At 43.2% G+C, this 20,230-nt stretch overlaps 1 protein-coding gene across 5 annotated transcripts in view; it reads right to left on the reverse strand.

Moving 5' to 3' along the window:
- The window catches only part of PDE4DIP (phosphodiesterase 4D interacting protein), a 282,371-nt gene that overhangs the window by 11,306 nt on the left and 250,835 nt on the right, over nt 1-20,230 (reverse strand). For all 5 annotated transcript variants that reach the window (XM_063133148.1, XM_063133164.1, XM_063133171.1 and 2 more), the window contains one exon: nt 631-677. In XM_063133148.1, coding sequence (XP_062989218.1) covers nt 631-677 — 47 coding nt within the window. The remainder of the gene's footprint in view (nt 1-630; nt 678-20,230) is intronic.

The following is a 20,230-nucleotide window of genomic DNA, read 5'->3' on the forward strand; positions in this document are numbered from 1 at the left end:
GGTTAATGGCCAGCATGACGCCATGTTCTTGGACATAAAATCACTGCCAGCCCAAAGAGGATGTGATAGGAGTTTGGGTGTTTTTCTCATAATTATGGGAAGAATGCTTAATTCCAGTAACAGGAACTTTGGTGGTGGTAACCTCATTTCCTATAACCCAGGGGTCAGCACCGCTTTGGATAATTTGATATGTAGAAGAGTTAACGGCCTTGTCCGATAAAGTGGGACAGCAGACATGACTTCAGAACAAGCCCCATGGTTCTTGTTATTCAATGGAATGTCATAAGAAGGAACATGCTGGATCAGACCAAGGATCCATCTAGTCCAGCATTCCATTCAAACAGTGGCCTGTGGGAAATCCACAAGTAGGATATGAGTGCAAGAGCACCCCCCTGCTTATGTTCCCCAGCAACTGGTGTACATAGGCATCCTGCCTCTGATACTGGAGGTATCATATAATCATCAGAACAAATAGACATTGAATTTCTCTACTTCCTTTTTAAAGCCATCACTACACCTTGTGGCAGCAAATTCCACAGTTTGTCAGGTCGTAATGACGTATCTCCATCATGGCCTGCTCCGTATGCTCTTTTGTTGCATCATTGAAGGGACAAGTGGGATTGAACGTACCTCCAGGTTAGTCCTTGCTTTCCTCAGCACATCATATGTCCTTCTCACTGTAACAAAGAAATGATCAGTCTTAGATTTAACAGTTTCTTCCTCCCCCTCTTCACCATGATTAAGAACATTAAAAAAAAAGTAGTCCTGGATCAGACCAAAGGCCTGACTAGTCCACTATTTTGTTTTCAGAGTAGTCAACTAGAAGCCTAAAGGAAATCCACAAGTAGGACATGAATGCAGTTTAACACTCCACTGCTTGTGTCCCCCAGCAACGTATTCAGAGGCCTGCACATCTTTTTCTTTAAGCGAAATAGCCCCAAACGTTATAACCATTCTGTATAGGGGAGATGCTCCAAGAGCTCATTGATCATTTTGGTTGCCCTTTTCTCCATTCCCCCCCCCCCCAATATTAACATATCCCTTTTTAGCTGCACTTACCAGAACTGTACACAGTATTGTAAGTTTGGTTGCACCATTTGTGTAAGGGGATTATGATATTGGCACTTGGATTTTTTATTATTTTTCCAATTGAACTGTCTCTGCAGAGGCCACCAGTGAGGGAGGAAGCAGCAGCCAGGCACCTCTCCACCGTGCCTGGGTCCAGCTCCAGCTGAGAGCCCCCTCCCTCCTGCTACCAACTGTCTCTGCAGAGGCCACCAGTGAGGGAGGAAGCAGCAGCCAGGCACTTCTCCACCGTGCCTGGGTCCAGCTCCAGCTGAGAGCCCCCTCCCTCCTGCTACCAACTGTCACTGCTGAACTTTCCAACTAAGATTGCAGTGCCTGAATTTGCTTTCCTTTTCCCCCTCCTCCTCCTCCCTCCCAATACCCTTTCCTTTTGTGTCATGTCTTTTAGATTGTAAGCCTGTGGGCAGGGACTGTCAAGAAATACTTTTGTAAGCCGCCGTGAGAGCCTTTTTTGGCTGAATGGCGGCATAAAAATCCTTAAATAAATAAATAAATAAATAAATTATCTTCAATATGGAATTTCATTTTTTTTACAGCAGCCACACACAGGGTCAAAATTTCCATTGGGCTCTCCATCACAACCCCAAGATCCCTTTCCTGGCCAGTCATCACCAACTCAGCCCCCATCAGTGGCCCAGTTCAGAAAACACAATAACCACCAGTGGTTTTAGTAGTCATCTCTCAGTTGAATGATCAACAGTTGGTAATTGTGTTGGCTGTCAGGCAAAAACCATGCCACGGTTGACTTTTTTGTAAAACAAACAAACAAACAAAAACCAGTGGAGAAACCACTGCAGATTTTACTAATTGCTCAATCGGTGATTAGTGTCTTGTCCGTTGGGCTTAGTGGAGCTTTTCAACCCATTGAGTTGACTATTTTGCCAGGCTACACAGTTCGCAAGCAAGAATGGCCAAAACTGAGCTGGCTGCTCTGCTACAGCCGCCAGAACTCGATTCTGAAATCAGCCTAGCAACAGTTGACAACTGTCACCCCATCCTGCCCTCATTGCACTCACAAAAGGAACAGATTCTGACAGGCGCCCACGCCCTGCCCTGCCTTGCGCTGCTCCTCCGCTTGTTATTGTTGGGAGAAGTCTGCACATGGCACTGCAGCCCAGGGCATAGGGGTCAGATCAGGGCTGTGTGGGAAGGGGGAGGAGGAACAAGCAGCCATTTCACCTCAACATCCAACCATCCCAGAGTCTGCAGCTCCACGCACAAATTAAAGTGCTCACCCTCCAAAATAAACAAGCAGCCCCATAGTGAACGCATTGGAGCAGCAACGCCTGCCCTGCATCCAATCTGCATGCACTGCCCCAAGTCCCTGTTGTAGATCGCCACCAATCCCAGCCGCCCTGTCCTGCTTCCCCTTTTCCTTTCCCCAAGACAACTCCAATTCCCCAGGTAGAAAGAGGCGCCTCTTCCCCCGTCATGCCTCTCCCACACAGTTCCCCCACTTGCCCTTCGGGCACCCCAGACCTTCTCCACCCATTGCTCTCTGCACACTCTCTCAGCTACCTGCCCTGGCACCACACCACCTGCCCAGCCACCCAGGCAGCTGTCCCCATCTCCCTCACTGCTCCTCTGCCATCCTCCTCTTCCCCAAGCCCAGCAGAATGCCCATGCAAGTGGTGCATGCAGGCAAGCCAGCTCCAGAACCTTCTGGCCGCACCAGCTGCGGTTGTTGTGTGAAATTTCTGAAAGATGGGCGCCTTCATAGAGCTGTGGGGCAGCCCCGATGCCAGGGACATCATGGGCACTTCTAAGCATGACCACCTCTACCCCTAGCTCTTTAGCAAGATGAAGGAGCGCAGATACAGATGCACCCCCAAGTTGTGCAAGGACAAGCTGCATGGGCTGAAGAGGTTCAAGGAGATCGTCACATACAACAAAATAAGTGGGGTAGAGCCACACACCATGCCCGTCTATGATGAGCTGGTACGCCTGCCAGGCATAGGCCTATCCAGCAGCTCCCCAAGGGGCAGTCCTCAGCTCAGGATGACACCTCCAGTAGCTCCGACCAGCAGAGGCTGCAGAAGGCCTTCACCCACACATGCACACTCCTCACCAGTACACCCCAGGGAAGGGTGCATCTGACCCATTGCCCCCCTTGGCAGTAGAACTTCCAGCCCCTCTCTGCTGCCACAGTGACCAAGTGGCACCTTCATGGCCCTGCTCTCCTTCAGCAGCTGTCAATAGTAAAACTGGCTTTAATATAGGTTTTTTTAAAAGAAGATTTTCTTGACAATATATAAAAGACGTGCTTGACATTTTGGATTACTGAGAATCCTTCTTCAGGAGCTAAAATAAATTGAATTAATATACTTTTATAAAAAATGTGCCTTAAATTGTACAACATAGCATATATCAAATGACATGGACCAACCCTAAGAATATAGAACATCTTGAAAACATTTCTATTGTCTCTTACCACAACCATTGTAACTCTAGTTTTTATAACATAGTTTTTACCTGAATTATTCTCACATCAATACATACATCAATACAGGGCCCTCATGGCCACACCTGTCCCACAGGGATCCCCTGCCAGGGCCCGCAAGCCCACAGCTAGGGCCGGAAGGAGCAGTGACCCTCCACAGCAAAGGCTGGGGTTCTAGAAACAGCCATCCGGGAGGCAGTGTTGGACAGCTTTGCCTCCAGATATGCGGGAGGGGTTGGAAGTCTGGCCCGAGATCATCCCTGCTGGCCCTGCACTGCAGGCCACAGTGGCGTCTACGCAGCTCAGTGAGGATGTGGGGCAAGAGACCACAGGACACACCATCCTGGACTTGTCCTCAAGTTCATTACGCAGACTATGACACTTACACCTTATCTCAGAGATGAAATGGAGTGCATCATCCACATGGAGGTGGATGCCCCTGAGTTGTCACCTTCCTGCAAAGAGCTGCAGTGCATCTTTATGATGCCCAGCAATGACACCATGGCATTGACTGGCATGAAAAGGGGCACCCTCGATGAAGGAGCTGAAAGGCAAATGGTGATGGTCTTGGCTGAGGAGATTGTCAATGGTGTCCAGCAGCAGGATGAGAAAATACATTAGCCACAGGCCCTTGAAGAGGAGGCGCCTGCCACTGTGGGCCAAGCAGCCCCTCCACGAGATGCCCACTCACTGATGAACACCCAGAAATATATGCGTATGCACAACAAGTGCAAAGCAGACAGGCTTCAGGTGGTGAAGGACCTGGTGACAGCCACAGAGGTCACTGGAGGAAGAATCCATGAGCTCGTCACAAGCATAGTGGCCAAGGAGAAGAGCAGACACACCAAGGAATGTGTCCTGACAGTTTGGGCAATGCGCATGGCTTTCAATGTGGGCTACCTGCCCCTTTCCACCATCTTCAGGGTAGGCAAGTCAACTGCCTGTGAAATTTTCCGTGAGACGATGAGGATTCTGAGCGAGTTGTATCTTAATGAAGTCATCTGGGGGGTGATGCAACTTCCGGTGGCTGAGTAACTTCTGGAGTCCCGAGCTCCCAGTCGTTGAAGTGTTTATAAGAAAATATCTCACTTCTGAGAGCAATTAAGAGTGAGTAAATTTTGAAAGAGTGAAGCGAAAGCCTCTGGCACTGAAAGCAAAAGGAGCTGGAGTTCTAAGAGGGAGATAAGGGGAGAATAAATCAGTTTTGTTACCAGTCTGAAACTGGCATTTGGCGTTTGGTGTGTAGCCGAAAGCTGATGTCCAGAGACCCTAAATCTTCCTCTAAAGCTCGGAAAGTATATAAACAACTTGAGCTGCCATGCTGGGGTAGACATCCTTCAGATAGGAATTTGGCACGTTTAGAATGGATCGGAGATAAGGAGCAAGATAAGAGTGACACGGAAGTGGAAGCGGATGCTCGCAAGATAAGAGTGACACGGAAGTGGAAGCGGATGCTCGCAAGATAAGAGTGACACAGAAGTGGAAGCGGATGCTCCTATGGCTACTGGGAATCAGAAAGGAGTCAAGGTGGTTCCTGTTGCTAAGAAGCCAGATATGACTCCAGAACAGATGCTGGGGAGTGTCAGAGAGTTGATAAGGGATGAGCTACAAACATTCCTTAAGGAAGAAGAAGCAGCTAGAGAAAAATTGCTGCAAAGAGTGGAAGAGAAGATGAGTGAAGCTATTAAAGAGGTTAAGAAAGACACACAATTTTTGCAGACAAAAGTGGCAGAAATGCAAAGAAAGTCTTTGATTCAAGATCAGAAGCTGGAAGAACATGAGGAGAGATTTGAACAACGGGAGCAAAGTTTTTTTTTTTACAGAATCGGGACCACCGTTGGAATCTTCGCATCAGATGGGTCCCTGAGGTTTCAGGTGAGAACCCTAAAGTTCTGAGAGGCATGATCTTGGAATGGTTGGGGACTGTGACCAAAGAGCTGGGATGGGAAGAAGCTGATTTGGAACATGTCTGCAGAATGGACCCCAGGAGGAGTATGTACCCAAGAGACGTTATCATAAGATTTGCAAGCTCTTTCAAAAAAGATCAACTGATGAAAGCAATAAGGTTGGTTCCCAGGATGCTGATGTTTAAATCAAATTCAATTCAAGTTTTCAATGATTTTTGCCTGGAAACCATTAGTTGGAGGAGTGTGAAACCATGCACTGTGGTTTTGAAGAGAGCTAGAATAAGCTGCAGCTGGGGGTACCTAGTATTTTTAAAGTTTGTGTATGGGGGATGCCATCACAGAATAACATCGGCTTCGCAAGGATGTGCATTGTTGCGGGAGTTGGGGCTGATCCAAGGCGACAAACATCAAGGAGGTGGAATCTGAAACAGAAGAAGGAGCAGTTTGAGGTGTTGCTGTAGAGGTGCCTACGCTGTAGAGGTGTCGCTGCAGAGAAGTGAGACAAGAGAAGAAGATTGACCGGGAGGTGGGACTGGAGGTTGCCAGATACCAGGAGTTGTCATCCCCCCCCAGGGTATAGAATCATAGAATAGCAGAGTTGGAAGGGGCCTACAAGGCCATCAAGTCCAACCCCCTGCTCAATGTTTTTATACTGTTTTTATGTTTTTTAAATTTTTGTGTACTTTTAATGTTTACTATTTTTAATTGTTGTAAACCGCCCAAAGAGCTTCGGCTGTGGGGTGGTATATAAATGAAAGAAATAAATAAATAAATAAATAAATAAATAAATAAATAAATAAATAAATAAAATAAAATAAAATACAGGAATCCACCCTAAATTGCCATGCGGGCGGTTGGACACCTCCAGAGAAGAAAGGGGGGGAAGGGCTTAAATGTGGGCATGGGTGGGGGTGGGTGGGAAAAGAGGGGGGAATGTATGTATATATATGTTGTTGTTTTTTCACTAGAGGACCATTTGAAAGAAAAGACAATAATTATATGGAGAATCGAATGAGAATTACTACGATAAACGTCAAAGGGTTAGGAACAGTGTTAAAAAGACGAATAGAAGCTTTACTGAACAGAGATAAAGCAGATATTATATTCTTACAATAAACGCATCAAGTTAAAGAAGGAGTTAACGAACTTAAATTGAGGTGGGCAACCACGTATGAAAAAGCATATGGATCATCAAAGTCTAGGGGTAGAGCGGTTATAATCTTGAAGAAATGTGGTTTTAATGTGTTACAAGTAATGAAGGATACAAGGATGAGATTTATAATAATTCAAAGAGAAGTGGGCCGAGAAAAGTACACATTGGTGAATATATACGCCCCGAATGAGAATCAGGTGGAGTTTTATGAACAAGTGTTTAGAGAAATGGGGGGCCTGCAAAATGGATCAACGATAATGGCTGGAGATTTTAATATGGTTTTAGATAAAAAGAAAGATAAGTTGAAGACTACAGCACAAGAAAAACGTAAAAATATTACAGGGTTATATAAAATTATGGAAAGAAATGTGATGCAAGACGTGTGGAGGTGGATTAAGGGGCATGAACCAAAGTACACATACTTTTCCTCAGCTCACAATAATTATTCTAAAGTAGATTACATTTTTGTATCAAAGAGTTTAGTGTCGAAATTAATAAATACAGAAATAGGGATAATCAAAGTTACGGATCATGCTTTAGTTAATGTAGATATCGAAATACAGAAGGATTACAGGGATGCTAGAAGATGGAGATTAGATAACAGATTACTTAATAGGGGGGAAATTGTGAAGAAAATTGAGAAAGAAATGGAGGATATTTGGGCAATCAATGACACAGGACAATGTACCCAAGCAATATTATGGGATTCGATGAAAGCGGTTGCTAAAGGGATTTGTATTAGGGAGACGTGTAAAATGAGGAGACAACAAGAAGAGAAAGCAAAGGAATTAGAGAAGGAGATTAAAAAATTGGTGGGGAAATATATTAAAAATAGAGATAAGCATTCATATGTGCAACTGTAGGCAAAGAGGAAGGAATGGGAGGAAAGGAATACTGAGGAGATACAAAAGAACTTGGTATATTTAAAAAGATTTTTTTGAACATAGTAATAAGAGTTCTAAATGGCTGGCCAGATCCGTCCAATCAAAGAAGAGTATGCACTTAACTGGAGCAATTAAGGATAAAGCGGGGAGAATTGTAATTTGATGAAAGAAAAGTTAGAAACTTTTCAAAAAATTTATCAGGAATTGTATACATCGGAGAGTAAATCAGGGGGGGAAATTGAGGAATATATAAATGAACACTGGAAAATAAAGCTACGGGATGAAGATAGAAAGGAGATGGATCGAATAGTGATGGACAAGGAAACAGAGGAGGTTATTGATGGGCTAAAAGGGGGGAAGTCACCAGGATTAGATGGATTGGGACCAGAATATTATAAAATATTTAAAAGAAGGTTGATACCTAAGTTAGTAGTGTTATATCATAGAATCATAGAATAGCAGAGTTGGAAGGGGCCTACAAGGCCATCGAGTCCAATCCCCTTCTCAATGCAGGAATCCACCCTAAAGCATCCCTGAAAGACGCTTGTCCAGCTGCCTCTTGAATGCCTCTAGTGTGGGAGAGCCCACAATCTCCCTAGGTAACTGATTCCATTGTTGTACTGCTCTAACAGTCAGGAAGTTTTTCCTGATGTCCAGCTGGAATCTGGTTTCCTTTAACTTGAGCCCGTTATTCCGTGTCCTGCACTGTGGGAGGATCGAGAAGAGATCCTGGCCCTCCTCTGTGTGACAACCTTTTAAGTATTTGAAGAGTGCTATCATGTCTCCCCTCAATCTTCTACAACAATTCCAAGATCCTTCTCGTTTGTAGTATTGTTGAGCCAAGTATCCCCCATCTTGTAACTGTGCCTTTGGTTTCTATTTCCTAAATGTAGAACTGTTCCCTATAGCTTTTAAATATTGAGTTTGTTCGGACTCTATACTGTTTAGCTTCACCCTACCCAGTGCCTGTTTACACTTCCCTGTGCCTGTTTGCATTCTCTTTCCCTCCTTATTGTTTACTACAACTTTATTAGATTGTAAGCCTATGCGGCAGGGTCTTGCTATTTACTGTGTAATCTGTACAGCACCATGTACATTGATGGTGCTATATAAATATTAATAATAATAATAATAATAATAATAATAATAACAACAACAACAACAACAACAACAACAACAACTTGGCATTTATCCCTATTAAATTTCATCCTGTTGTTTTCAGCCCAGCACTCCAGCCTATCAAGATCACTTTGAAGTTTGTTTCTGTCTTCCAGGGTATTAGCTATCTGCAAATTTGATAAGCGTTCCCTGCACCTCCTTATCCAAATCATTAATAAAAATGTTGAGGAGCACTGGGCCCAGGACTGAGCCCTGTGGTACACCACTCGTTGTCTCTCCCCAGTTTGAGAAGGTTCCATTGATAAGTACTCTTTGAGTCCGATTCTGTAGCCAACTGTGAATCCACCTAATAGTTGTTCCATCTAGCCCACTTTTAGCTAATTTGTTAATCAGAATGTCATGTGATACTTTATCAAAAGCTTTGCTGAAGTCAAGATATATGACGTCCACAGCATTCCCACGGTCCACAAGGGAGGTTACCTTATCAAAAAATGAGATCAAATTTGTCTGACAGGACTTGTTCTTGACAAATCCATGTTGGCTTCTAGTGATCACCGCATTGATTTCAAGGTGTTTACAGATTGACTTCTTTATAATCTGCTCCAGAATTTTCCCAGGGATGGATGTCAGACTGACTAGTCTGTAGTTCCCAGGTTCCTCCTTTTTGCCCTTTTTGAAGATAGGGACGTTAGCCCTCCTCCAGTCGTCGGGCACCTCACCCGTCTTCCATGATTTTTGCAAAGATAATAGACAAAGGTTCTGAGAGTCCTTCCGCTAGCTCCTTCATTACTCTAGGATGCAGTTCATTGGGCCCTGGAGATTTGAACTCATTCAAGGAAATTAGGTGTTCTTTGACCATTTGTTTATCAATCTCAAACTGTAATCCTGCCCCCTCAACTTCTGCTTTTTCTTTGTCATCCGTTATCAATTTGCCATCCTCATTAAGCAGTTGAACCACCATTTCTTTCCTCTGTCTTTTACTACTCACATATCTGAAGAAAGCCTTTTTATTGCTTTTAGCATCCCTCACTAATCTCAGCTCATTCTCAGCTTTAGCCTTCCTGACGCCATTTCAGCACTTCTGCGCCACTTGTCTGTACTCTTCTTTTGTAGCCTGGCCTTCATTTTTGTTTTCAGGTCATCTCTAAGCTTTTTGTGGAGCCACATTGGTTTCCTCTGTTGCCTTCTATCTTTTCTCTTTGTTGGAATTGTTTGTAACTGTGCCTTTACAATTTCCTTTTTTAAATACTCCCACCCATCGTGCACTCCTTTTCTCATTAGGCTCACTTGCCACGGGACCTTACTTATCATAGTTATGAGTTTATTAAAATCAGCTTTCCTAAAATCCAGAGTACGTGTATGGCTACACTCAACTTTTGTCTCCTTCATAATCAAGAATTCAAGTATGACGTGGTCACTTTCCCCCAGAGTTCCCGTAACTGCCACTTTATTCACTAAGTCATCCCTATTGGTCAATATCAAGTCAAGGATTGCCGATCCTCTAGTTCCTTCCTCCACTTTCTGCTGGAGAAAGTTATCACCCACGCATGTCAGGAATTTCTTGGAAGGGGCGCTTTTGGCAGTATTGGTCTCCCAACAGATATCAGGGTAATTGAAGTCCCCCATCACTACTACATCCCACTTCCTTGAAACACTGGCAATTTGTTTCTCAAAAGTTTCATCCACATCTTCTCCTTGATTGGGTGGTCGGTAGTAGACTCCGATTATCATGTTATTTTTATTCCTTGCCCCATTTATTTTAATCCAGATGCTCTCAATGGGGCTCCCAGTCTGATCCGTCTGTATTTCTGTGCAGGGATAGGTATTTTTAACATATAGTGCAACTCCACCTCCCTTTCTATTTCTTCTGTTCTTTTTGAACAAGTTATATCCTTCAATTGCTATATTCCAGTCATGGGAGTCATCCCACCAAGTTTCAGTTATACCTATCAAGTCGTATTTGCCTTCATGTAATAAGAGTTCAAGTTCATTCTGTTTGTTTCCCATGCTCTGGGCATTAGTATATAGACATCGAAGACATTAGTATATAGACATCGATATAATAGGGTACAAGAAGGGGAAGCGATCCCACCATCGTGGGAACAATAATTGATAGTGTTAATACCAAAACCAGAGAAAGACCCAACAGATCCCGGGTCATATAGGCCCATCTCGTTATTGAATCAAGACACAAAATTATTGACAGCAATTATGGCTAAAAGGATTAATAAGTTTATAGCTAATTATATTGAAAGGGTTTGTAGCAGGAAGACAGATGTCTAATTTAATTAGAAGGGTTCTTAATACAATAGATATAATTGGGAGAAATAAATTTAAAGTGGGGTTGATAGCCTTAGATATTTTTAAAGCCTTTGATTGCGTGGAATGGCCAGCGCTAAAAATGATAATAGAAAGATTGGGATTTGGTGAGAGATTTAAAGGTATGATAAACAAGTTATATCAAAAAAATAGTGCATGGGTACAGATAAATGATGGGTTGACAGAACGAATTTTCCTAACCCAAGGTACACGGCAAGGATGTCCCCTTTCCCCGGTTTTATTTGCATTAGTAGTAGAAACATTGGCAATAATAATTAGGAAAGATGAAAGTATCAAAGGGATATGAAGTAGAGAGAAAACCAAAATAAGTTTGTTTGCGGATGATACTTTATTAACTATAGAGGAGCCTTTGGAGAGAATGGAAAGGGTGTGGAATGGAAACATCTGAAGGAGTTTGGAGGAATGAGAGGGCTACAGATTAATTGGCCTAAATCAGAAATGATGTTATTTAACTATAATAAGGAATAGATACAGGAGGGGATAAGTAGAAATGTAAAGATTAAAGTGAGGAGGTCTATTATATATCTGGGAGTTTATATAACTGAGGATTTAAAGGATTGGGGAGAGAAAATTTTTGAAGGGCTGAAACAGGAGATCAAGAAAAAGATGGAAGAGCTTAGGAAAACAAGATTATCATGGTTTGGAAGAATAGCAATTATAAAAATGAAGATCATACCAAAGATTAATTTTTTGTTTAGAATGTTACCAATTAAAGTGTCGGAGGCAGAAGTGAAATATTGGCAAATGGTAGTTAATAATTATGGTAATGGGGATAAGAAAGCAAGGATTAATAAGAAGATATGGTATGAATCTCCAAAAGTGGGAGGATTGGGTCTCCCTAATATAAAGTGGTTGTTGTTGTTGTTTATTCGTTCAGTCGTTTCCGACTCTTCGTGACTTCACGGACCAGCCCACGCCAGAGCTTTCTGTCGGCTGTCGCCACCCCCAGCTCCCCCAAGGTTGTGTTTATACATTTCAAATCAATTAAGATATGTGATAGAGGGGATGATAGGAAATAAAGATTTGGAATGGTTAGAATGGGAGACGCAAGAGAAGAAGTATAGGTTGGAGAACATTTTTTTTAATAATTTAAAAAAAAAGAAATGGGAGGAATAGAGAACCTCCTGATGAAAAATATAATAGAGATTTGGGCCAAATATAAAGAAAAATTAATGCCGAAGATATCACCCCTAACGCCAGTGGTGATGATGGGGAATTTCCCAGAGAATTTGAAGAAAGAATTGGAGAAAGATTTAAGGGAAAAGGGAATAAATAAATTAAAAGATTGGATGAAGGAAATGGATAAAGACAAAATAAAAGAGTTAGTAAGAGAGAGGCGAAATGCTTGGACGGAGGCACCACAACTAAAACAATGGACAAAAAGTGGAAAGAGGAAAATATAGAGTGTAGAGAGTGTACAGAAATGGAAAGGTTGATTTTACAAAGAGAAAACATAAATGGAAAGTTAGTTGGTAGGGGTATAATGAGTGCGGTGTACAGTCTCTCCCATTCTCAAGAAACCTACTCTTGATAGACTATCTCTGTCTAACTACCGACCTGTCTCTTTGTTGCCGTTTGTTTCAAAGATCCTGGAGCGTGCGGTCTACTCTCGCTGTCTTGACTTTCTTTCTAGTAACTCTGCTTTGGATCCATTTCAATCTGGATTCCGTCCTCTGCATTCCACCGAAACAGCCCTTACTAAGATCACCAATGATCTCCTTACTGCCAAGTCTAAAGGCCATTATTCCGTTCTTATTCTCCTTGATCTAACTGCAGCCTTTGACACGGTTGATCATGACCTTCTCTTAGATTCCCTTCGTGACCTTGGATTTTGTGGCTCTGTCTATAACTGGTTTGCCTCCTATCTAGCGGGTCGTTCTTTCAGCGTGTTGACTAATGGCAGCTCGTCTTCCTCCTTTCCCCTTTCAGTAGGGGTTCCGCAAGGCTCGGTGCTTGGCCCCTTGTTGTTTTCCTTATACATGTTGCCCTTGGGCAAGCTTATTCAATCTCATGGCCTCCAATATCATCTGTACGCCGATGATACACAACTATATCTGTCATCTCCGGAACTTTCTCCTGATGTTCACGATCGTATCTCGGCATGTCTTTCAGATATCTCAGCTTGGCTGCTTCATCGTCGCTTGAAGCTTAACATGGCAAAGACTGAATTGCTTGTTTTTCCTCCTAAACCTTCTCCTCATCTCTCATTCTCTCTTACTGTCAATGATGTTACGCTTACTCCGGTCAAGGAAGCTCGTAGCCTTGGCTTTATCTTCGACTCCTCGCTCTCCTTTATTCCTCATATTGAGGCAGTAGCTAAATCTTGTCGATTTTTCCTGTATAATATTGCCAGGATTCGATCATTTTTGTCTGTCTCTTCTGCCAAGACGCTTGTTCATGCGCTGGTTATTTCACGGTTGGACTACTGCAACCTTCTTCTCTCTGGCCTTCCTTCTTCTCACATCAGTCCGTTGGTTTGTGTTCACCACTCTGCCGCAAAGATCATCTTCTTAGTTCGCCGCTCCGACCATGTTACTCCGCTTCTGAAATCTCTTCATTGGCTTCCAATTCACTTCAGAATCCAATATAAACTTCTCCTGTTAACCTTCAAAGCTTTTCACGGTCTAGCTCCTTCCTATCTCTCCTCTCTCATCTCACACTATTGCCCCGCTCGTGCTCTTCGCTCCTCTGATGCCATGTTTCTCGCCTGCCCAAGGGCCTCTACTTCCCTTGCTCGGCTTCGTCCATTTTCGTCTGCTGCCCCTTACGCCTGGAACGCTCTTCCAGAACATTTGAGAACTACAAGTTCAACCACAGCTTTTAAAGCTCAACTAAAAACTTTTCTTTTTCCTAAAGCTTTTAAAACTTGATGTTGTGCAGACTTCTACTGTTACTTTCTACTGTTAGTTTTTCCCTACCCTGTGCCTGCTTACCCTATCCTGTACCTGTTTGCATTCTCTTCCCCTCCTTATTGTTTTACTATGATTCTATTAGATTGTAAGCCTATGGGGCAGGGTCTTGCTATTTACTGTTTTACTCTGTACAGCACCATGTACATTGATGGTGCTATATAAATAAATAATAATAATAATAATAATAATAATAATAATAAGATACTAACGATCATGGAAAAACAACAAGAACATATTAAAATGATATGGGACCAATATATGGAAGGACAGTTAAGTGGTCAAGAGTGGGGGAAGATATGGAGTCAACGTATATTAAAGAGTATGTCGACAAGAATAAAAGAAAATTACTACAAATTAGTATGGAGGTGGTATTTAACACCAATAAGATTACAACAGATAGATTGTTGTAATGCAACAAGTAATGGAGTGCTGGGCTGAAAACAACAGAATAAAATTTAATAGGGATAAATGCTAGGGGTGTGCACAGACCCCCCGCTCCGCTTCACTTCCAGATCCGCAATTTGTGGATCGGGCCACTTTGCTCCGCCCCCGCTCCGCCCATGTCCGCTCCGCTCCGCTGCGGAGCTCCAGATCCAGATCGGAGCTCCGTTTCCCCCCCATAGGCTTGCATTAAGCTAAAAAAGTATACAACTTTTTTTCTGTGAAAGTTAGAAACCTCAAGTTTGGCACCATGACACCTCATGGAGGTATACACACGCACGCCAAGTTTCAAGCCAATCCCATCATCCCCTGATTTTTGGGGAATTTGTGAAAATTGGGCACCCCATTCACACCCCTTTCGATAGCTCCGTCAATTTGCACGTTAGAAACCTCAAACTCACCACCATGATAGCTTATCCAGGGACACACACACACGCCCAGAATCAAGGCAGTCCCATCATCCCCTGTTTTTTGGCGAGGCTTAAACCTGCAGACATCTCAATGGGGCCATTTCAAAGGCAATCCCAACATGCCATGAATTGGGGAGTAGAGATCATCAACCTAATATGAATCTTCTTCCACACTTGAAAAATGGATTTGGAACTTCCAAAACTCCAAGTGAGCGCAGGAAGGACTTTTCCCCTGAGTCAAAGCCAGACACCCTCAACATCCCTGCGAGGCGGGTAGGGGAGGAGAGAGGGAAGGCAGGCAGGCAGCAGACATTTCTGGGGGCATAAGGAAGTGAGCCAAGGATAAGCCAAGGATGCATATAAAATGGAATAAATAAATAAATAAATAAATAAACGAAGGAGGGGTGGAATTAAAAGCAGCAGTGTTGCTGAATAAACAACAAGAAGAACTTTTAAAAAAAGGCTATATCTGTCTTTTACCAGCAATAGGGGGACGTGCCCAGGGGAGGGGGAAGCACTGCCAATTTGACTGGTCCTAGTAACCAGTCTTTTAAGAAGCAAGGCTGTCACTTCAACTCATGATAGGCATTGCTCCACCGGGTTACTCTCTTTGGAAGGCTCTGATGGCCCTCCAAGTACAGGAGAGAGTGAGGGCACGTCCACATGGGATGCCCTAGGGGAGCTCATCCCCTTGCACCACATCTTTTCAGTTGTTCCCCAAAGTTAGGGTGGGTAGCAATGCTGTGTTTCTATCTCTTATTATTGGCTTAGTATATGATTTCACAGGTTGTGTTTGTGCATTTGGTGGGGCTACTGTTTTAAAAAACACTGGGAAAAGTCCATTCAGAGTAGAAAGAGAAGTTCCCAGAATCCCAAGTTACCCGTTTTGCCTATCCCCTCCTCCAACTTTGGGATCATGTGATCATGACCGGGAGTTGACTCTGCCCCTCAGCCCTTCGAAAAAGGTATTTCCCGCTGGTTTTTTTTAAAAAAATCTAGTGCGCAACCCGCACCATGCAGAGAGCTGAGAGTAGTCTCAAAATGACCCCCATCCACGACTCTACAAGCACAAGAATTTTCAGAAAGATAGCTTCAAAAACAACACAGTTATCCCCCTTTCTTTTCCGCAATGCAATCCTATGGGCGAAATGTTTCAAGATGGCGATAGAAGCGGACCGCGGAAACCGGAGCGCTCCGAAAATGGGTGCTTCTCTTCGCCTTGCTTCTAGGGGTCCGCGGTCTGCTTCTACTCCGCCTCTGGGCAAGGCGGGGCAGGCCAATTCGCTCCTGCTTCTGCGCTTCTAATCGGAGCGGAGCACATGCCTAATAAATGCCAAGTTCTACATTTAGGAAATAGAAACCGAAGGCACAGTTACAAGATGGGGGACACTTGGCTTAGCAATACTACAAACGAGAAAGATCTTGGAATTGTTGTAGATAGCAAGCTGAATATGAGCCAACAGTGCGATACAGCTGCAAGAAAGGCCAATGCTATTTTGGGCTACATTAATAGAAGTATAGCTTCCAAATCACGTGAGGTACCGGTTCCTCTCTATTCGGCCCTGGTTAGGCCTCATCTAGAGTATTGCGTCCAGTTCTGGGCTCCACAATTCAAGAAGGATGCAGACAAGCTGGAGCGTGTTCAGAGGAGGGCAAATAGGATGATCAGGGGTCTGGAAACAAAGCCCTATGAAGAGAGACTGAAAGAACTGGGCATGTTTAGCCTGGAGAAGAGAAGATTGAGGGGAGACATGATAGCACTCTTCAAATACTTAAAAGGTTGTCACACAGAGGAGGGCCAGGATCTCTTCTCGATTCTCCTAGAGTGCAGGACATGGAATAACGGGCTCAAGTTAAAGGAAGCCTGATTCCAGCTGGACATCAGGAAAAACTTCCTGACTGTTAGAGCAGTACGACAATGGAATCAGTTGCCTGGTGAGGTTGTGGCCTCTCCCACACTAGAGGCCTTCAAAAGGCAGCTGGACAACCATCTGTCAGGGATGCTTTAGGGTGGATTCCTGCATTGAGCAGGGGGCTGGACTCGATGGCCTTATAGGCCCCTTCCAACTCTGCTATTCTATGATTCTATGATTCTATGATAAGAAATATTCAGTAAATTGTTGCAGAGGGTGTCAGGAAATAGGTACGTATTTTCATATGTTGTGGGATTGTAAAAATATTCAGAAGTTTTGGCAAATGGTATTTAAAGAAATAAATGAAATAATGGGATGGAAGGTAGAAATAGGCCCAAAGCCAGCATTGTTATCAATATATGAAGGGGTCCAATGTACACAAAATAGTGAAGAATTAATAACTAATTTACTAATAGTAGCTAGACTGATAATTGCTAGGAATTGGAAAGAACAAAGAGAATATAAATTAGAAGAATGGTATAAAGAAGTCTGGGATATTGCTATTAATGATAGGCTAACGGGGTGTATGAAAGTTAAGAAAGGAATATTAAAGCAGAATGATTTTGAGGAGATTTGAAAACCATTTGTTATATTTGTATTAGGAAAAGGGAAAGGGTGTAAACTGTCACAAGATGTGTTACAATTTTGGAGTGGAGAATAATGGTCCCAGGGGGTGGGTTGCACCTTTTATTATCATTATTTTTATTATGTTTATTATTATTATTATTATGGTTATTATTATTAGATTACTAGCTGTACCCTGCCACGCGTTGCTGTGGCTCAGTCTGGTTAAATTGAAAAGAAAGAAAAGACAAAGCGGATGTTTCTAATATGTTTAATTTCACAATGCTTGTGGATATACAATATTTTTAGTTGTTCCATTGTCTGTGTAGATATAGAGATTGTCTGGTTTGCCGACTCTAGAACACGCAACATATAATTGTCCACAGCAATCTGTGTCTAGATCTAAACCGCACAATTCTAAAGATTGGCCCTGAGCTTTGTTGATGGTGATTGCAAACGCCAATCGAATTGGGAATTGCAATCTCTTAAGTTGAAATGGCATATCTGTTGGAATCATAGGAATGCGAGGAATGAGGACATCTTCACCTTTGAAAGGTCCTGTCAAGATTGATCTCCGACTATAACAATTGCCACTTCATCTATAGTTGGAGCATTGAATCTTCGCACATGTTCTCCAGCAGGCGTTTTGTCAGCATGAATAACAATCTTGTGTGTATCAGATGGCATCATGTCAATTGCTGTTTTGAACAAATGTACTAAATTGTTTTTTTCGTGAAGTAGCTGTTGCAGTTTTGAAACGATGGACCTTTTTATGCCGGTATAAATTCCGCAGGGTGCATTCAATTCATCATTGCCATCACCAATGAAATACATTTGTAGGAATTTATGTTGACTATCTTGAAACGGAAGGAAGGAGCCGGCTTTATGATAAATTTGTCCTTTGACTTTGAAAGTTGGCATAAATGGAGCTGTGATGATTTCTGCGCCGAACGACGTCATTTGGAAGCATGAGTTGTATTTCCTGATGTTAGATAGGAAATGCTTTAATTCTGCGGTATATCCAGCAAGCAAAGTTTGTAATGGCTCTGGTGGTCCTCCAAGTTGAGGCAGTTTAATTTTTCCAGCAGCGCAACACATTCCTTTTGTTTCTCCATTAAATTTAAGAGCCCTGCAATAAGGACACACTTCAGTCACAGTGCCGATGAGAACATGCCTCCTCAAACTATAATCATCAGCTGGGTTGTACCGGAATGCAAGGCGATTGTAATCGTATGATTGTTTACCACGGAGTCGTGTTTGATGCTGTGCTGTTTCTCGTTAACGTCTTTCAGCCGCTCTCAGCCTGTCGCGTTCATTCTGTTGAGAACAAAGCAGATCTGAAGCTGTAGAACGCGATTGCCGTGCTCGCAACCGTGCATCCTCAAGTCTGGCTGAATGTTGCTTGGCTGGTTCCTTGGCACGTATTTGAGGCATTCTTTTTCTTTTTTTCTCGTTTGCTGATGCCCGTTCTTCCTCAGTCTGATTTGCAATTTCTCGTCGTAGTGCTTCCGCTCCGCGAGTACGACGACCTAAGTGTGATCTTCTGCGAGGCATTATTTGGATGAAGTAAAGCAAATTGTTTGGTTTTTAAAAAAGGATGTTTTTACGGTGAGGAGGTTAGCGGAAACTCCTGGCAGTTACCTTTCTTCAGAACGTGTAACTGTCACAGGTGTGACATCTATATTCACTCAGCCAATTGTGAGAGTACATGCAAATAGGAGAGGAGGCAGAGGCAGCGGATTGGCCTACTTATTGGTGATGTCACAATGATCAGCAGGACTGGTTTTGAGGAGGCCTATTTCTTCGATTTTAAGACAAACCTTTGACCCCATAGAGAACATAGTTACATAACAACGCTCGCGTATTCGAACGCAACGCTGTGTCAAAATTTCAAAGCAATCGGTGAAGAACTTTCGGAGATATAACGACAGTAACGAACGGTCTTTTTCATTTTTATTTATATAGATTGTATTAAGTAGGTTTTTTTCTTTGTTTTTTATTATTATTATTGTAGGGTAATGAGTTGATGTGTTGAGATTATTGTAATTATTTAAAAATAAAAAAAATAAAAATGAAGTCATCTGGGTGGGGGGTTAGAATAACATGCGTGGATTCCATGCCCTGGGCTTCCCGCGGGTGGTGGGGGTTCTGGACTCTATCCACATGCACATCCTGTCCCCCCGTCACACACAGAGCAATGAGTATTTTAATTGCAAGCACTACTACAGCATGGTTCTTCAGGCTCTGGTGAACACTAGAGGGGGGTTCCTGCATGTTTGTGGGGGTGTCTGGAAGGAGCCATGATACAACCAACTTCTGGAACTCCTCCCTTGCAGACAAGATAGTGATGGGCCATTTCTTCACCTCCAGCCCCGCTTCTGTGTGAGGCCATGTTGTGGGGCCGCTGGTTCTGGCTGACCAGGCATTTGCCTTTCAGCCATGATTGATTGTCCCTTACCGCTCCCACTACAGATGCCCCTGCAGAAGAACTTCAACTATTACCACAGCCATGCCTGTCTGCCTGTTGAGTAGGCCTTTGGCCAACTGAAAATGTGTTGGCATTCTCTGTTCAGACTGCTGGACCTTGAGTTGAACATGACATCATTGTCTCCTGCTGCATCCTGCATAACATCTGCGAGTCTCATGGGGATGTGTTACTTGAGGACCACCCTGTCCTGCCTCGACCAGGTGACAACAGCGATGCCATTCTGGTGGATGGGAGCAGCAAGGTGCTATTCCTGGACCCCCAGAATCCACCTCCAGAGCGGGCAGTATGGGCAGGGGCGACAAGGGTGTGCCATAGGATTGCAGAGTGGATATGGGTGTGTTAGGAAAATTAAGAGAACCAAAGTAACTCCATTTTTGTATTAAGGTAACTATCTGTATTTTCTGTTTCTCATGCTGTTCGCTGCTTGAACTCTATGCTCATACAATCACTGGGTCAAATAACAATGGAAGAAACAACAGGAAGATATAAACTATGTGCTATACTATACTAATTAACCAGGAAAACACAGTATCCGGGAAGGATAACAGCTGTAGTTATAAGCACAAAGTTTGA

This window comes from Elgaria multicarinata, chromosome 1 (genome assembly GCF_023053635.1).
Source record: "Elgaria multicarinata webbii isolate HBS135686 ecotype San Diego chromosome 1, rElgMul1.1.pri, whole genome shotgun sequence".
NCBI classification, from domain to species: domain Eukaryota; kingdom Metazoa; phylum Chordata; class Lepidosauria; order Squamata; family Anguidae; genus Elgaria; species Elgaria multicarinata.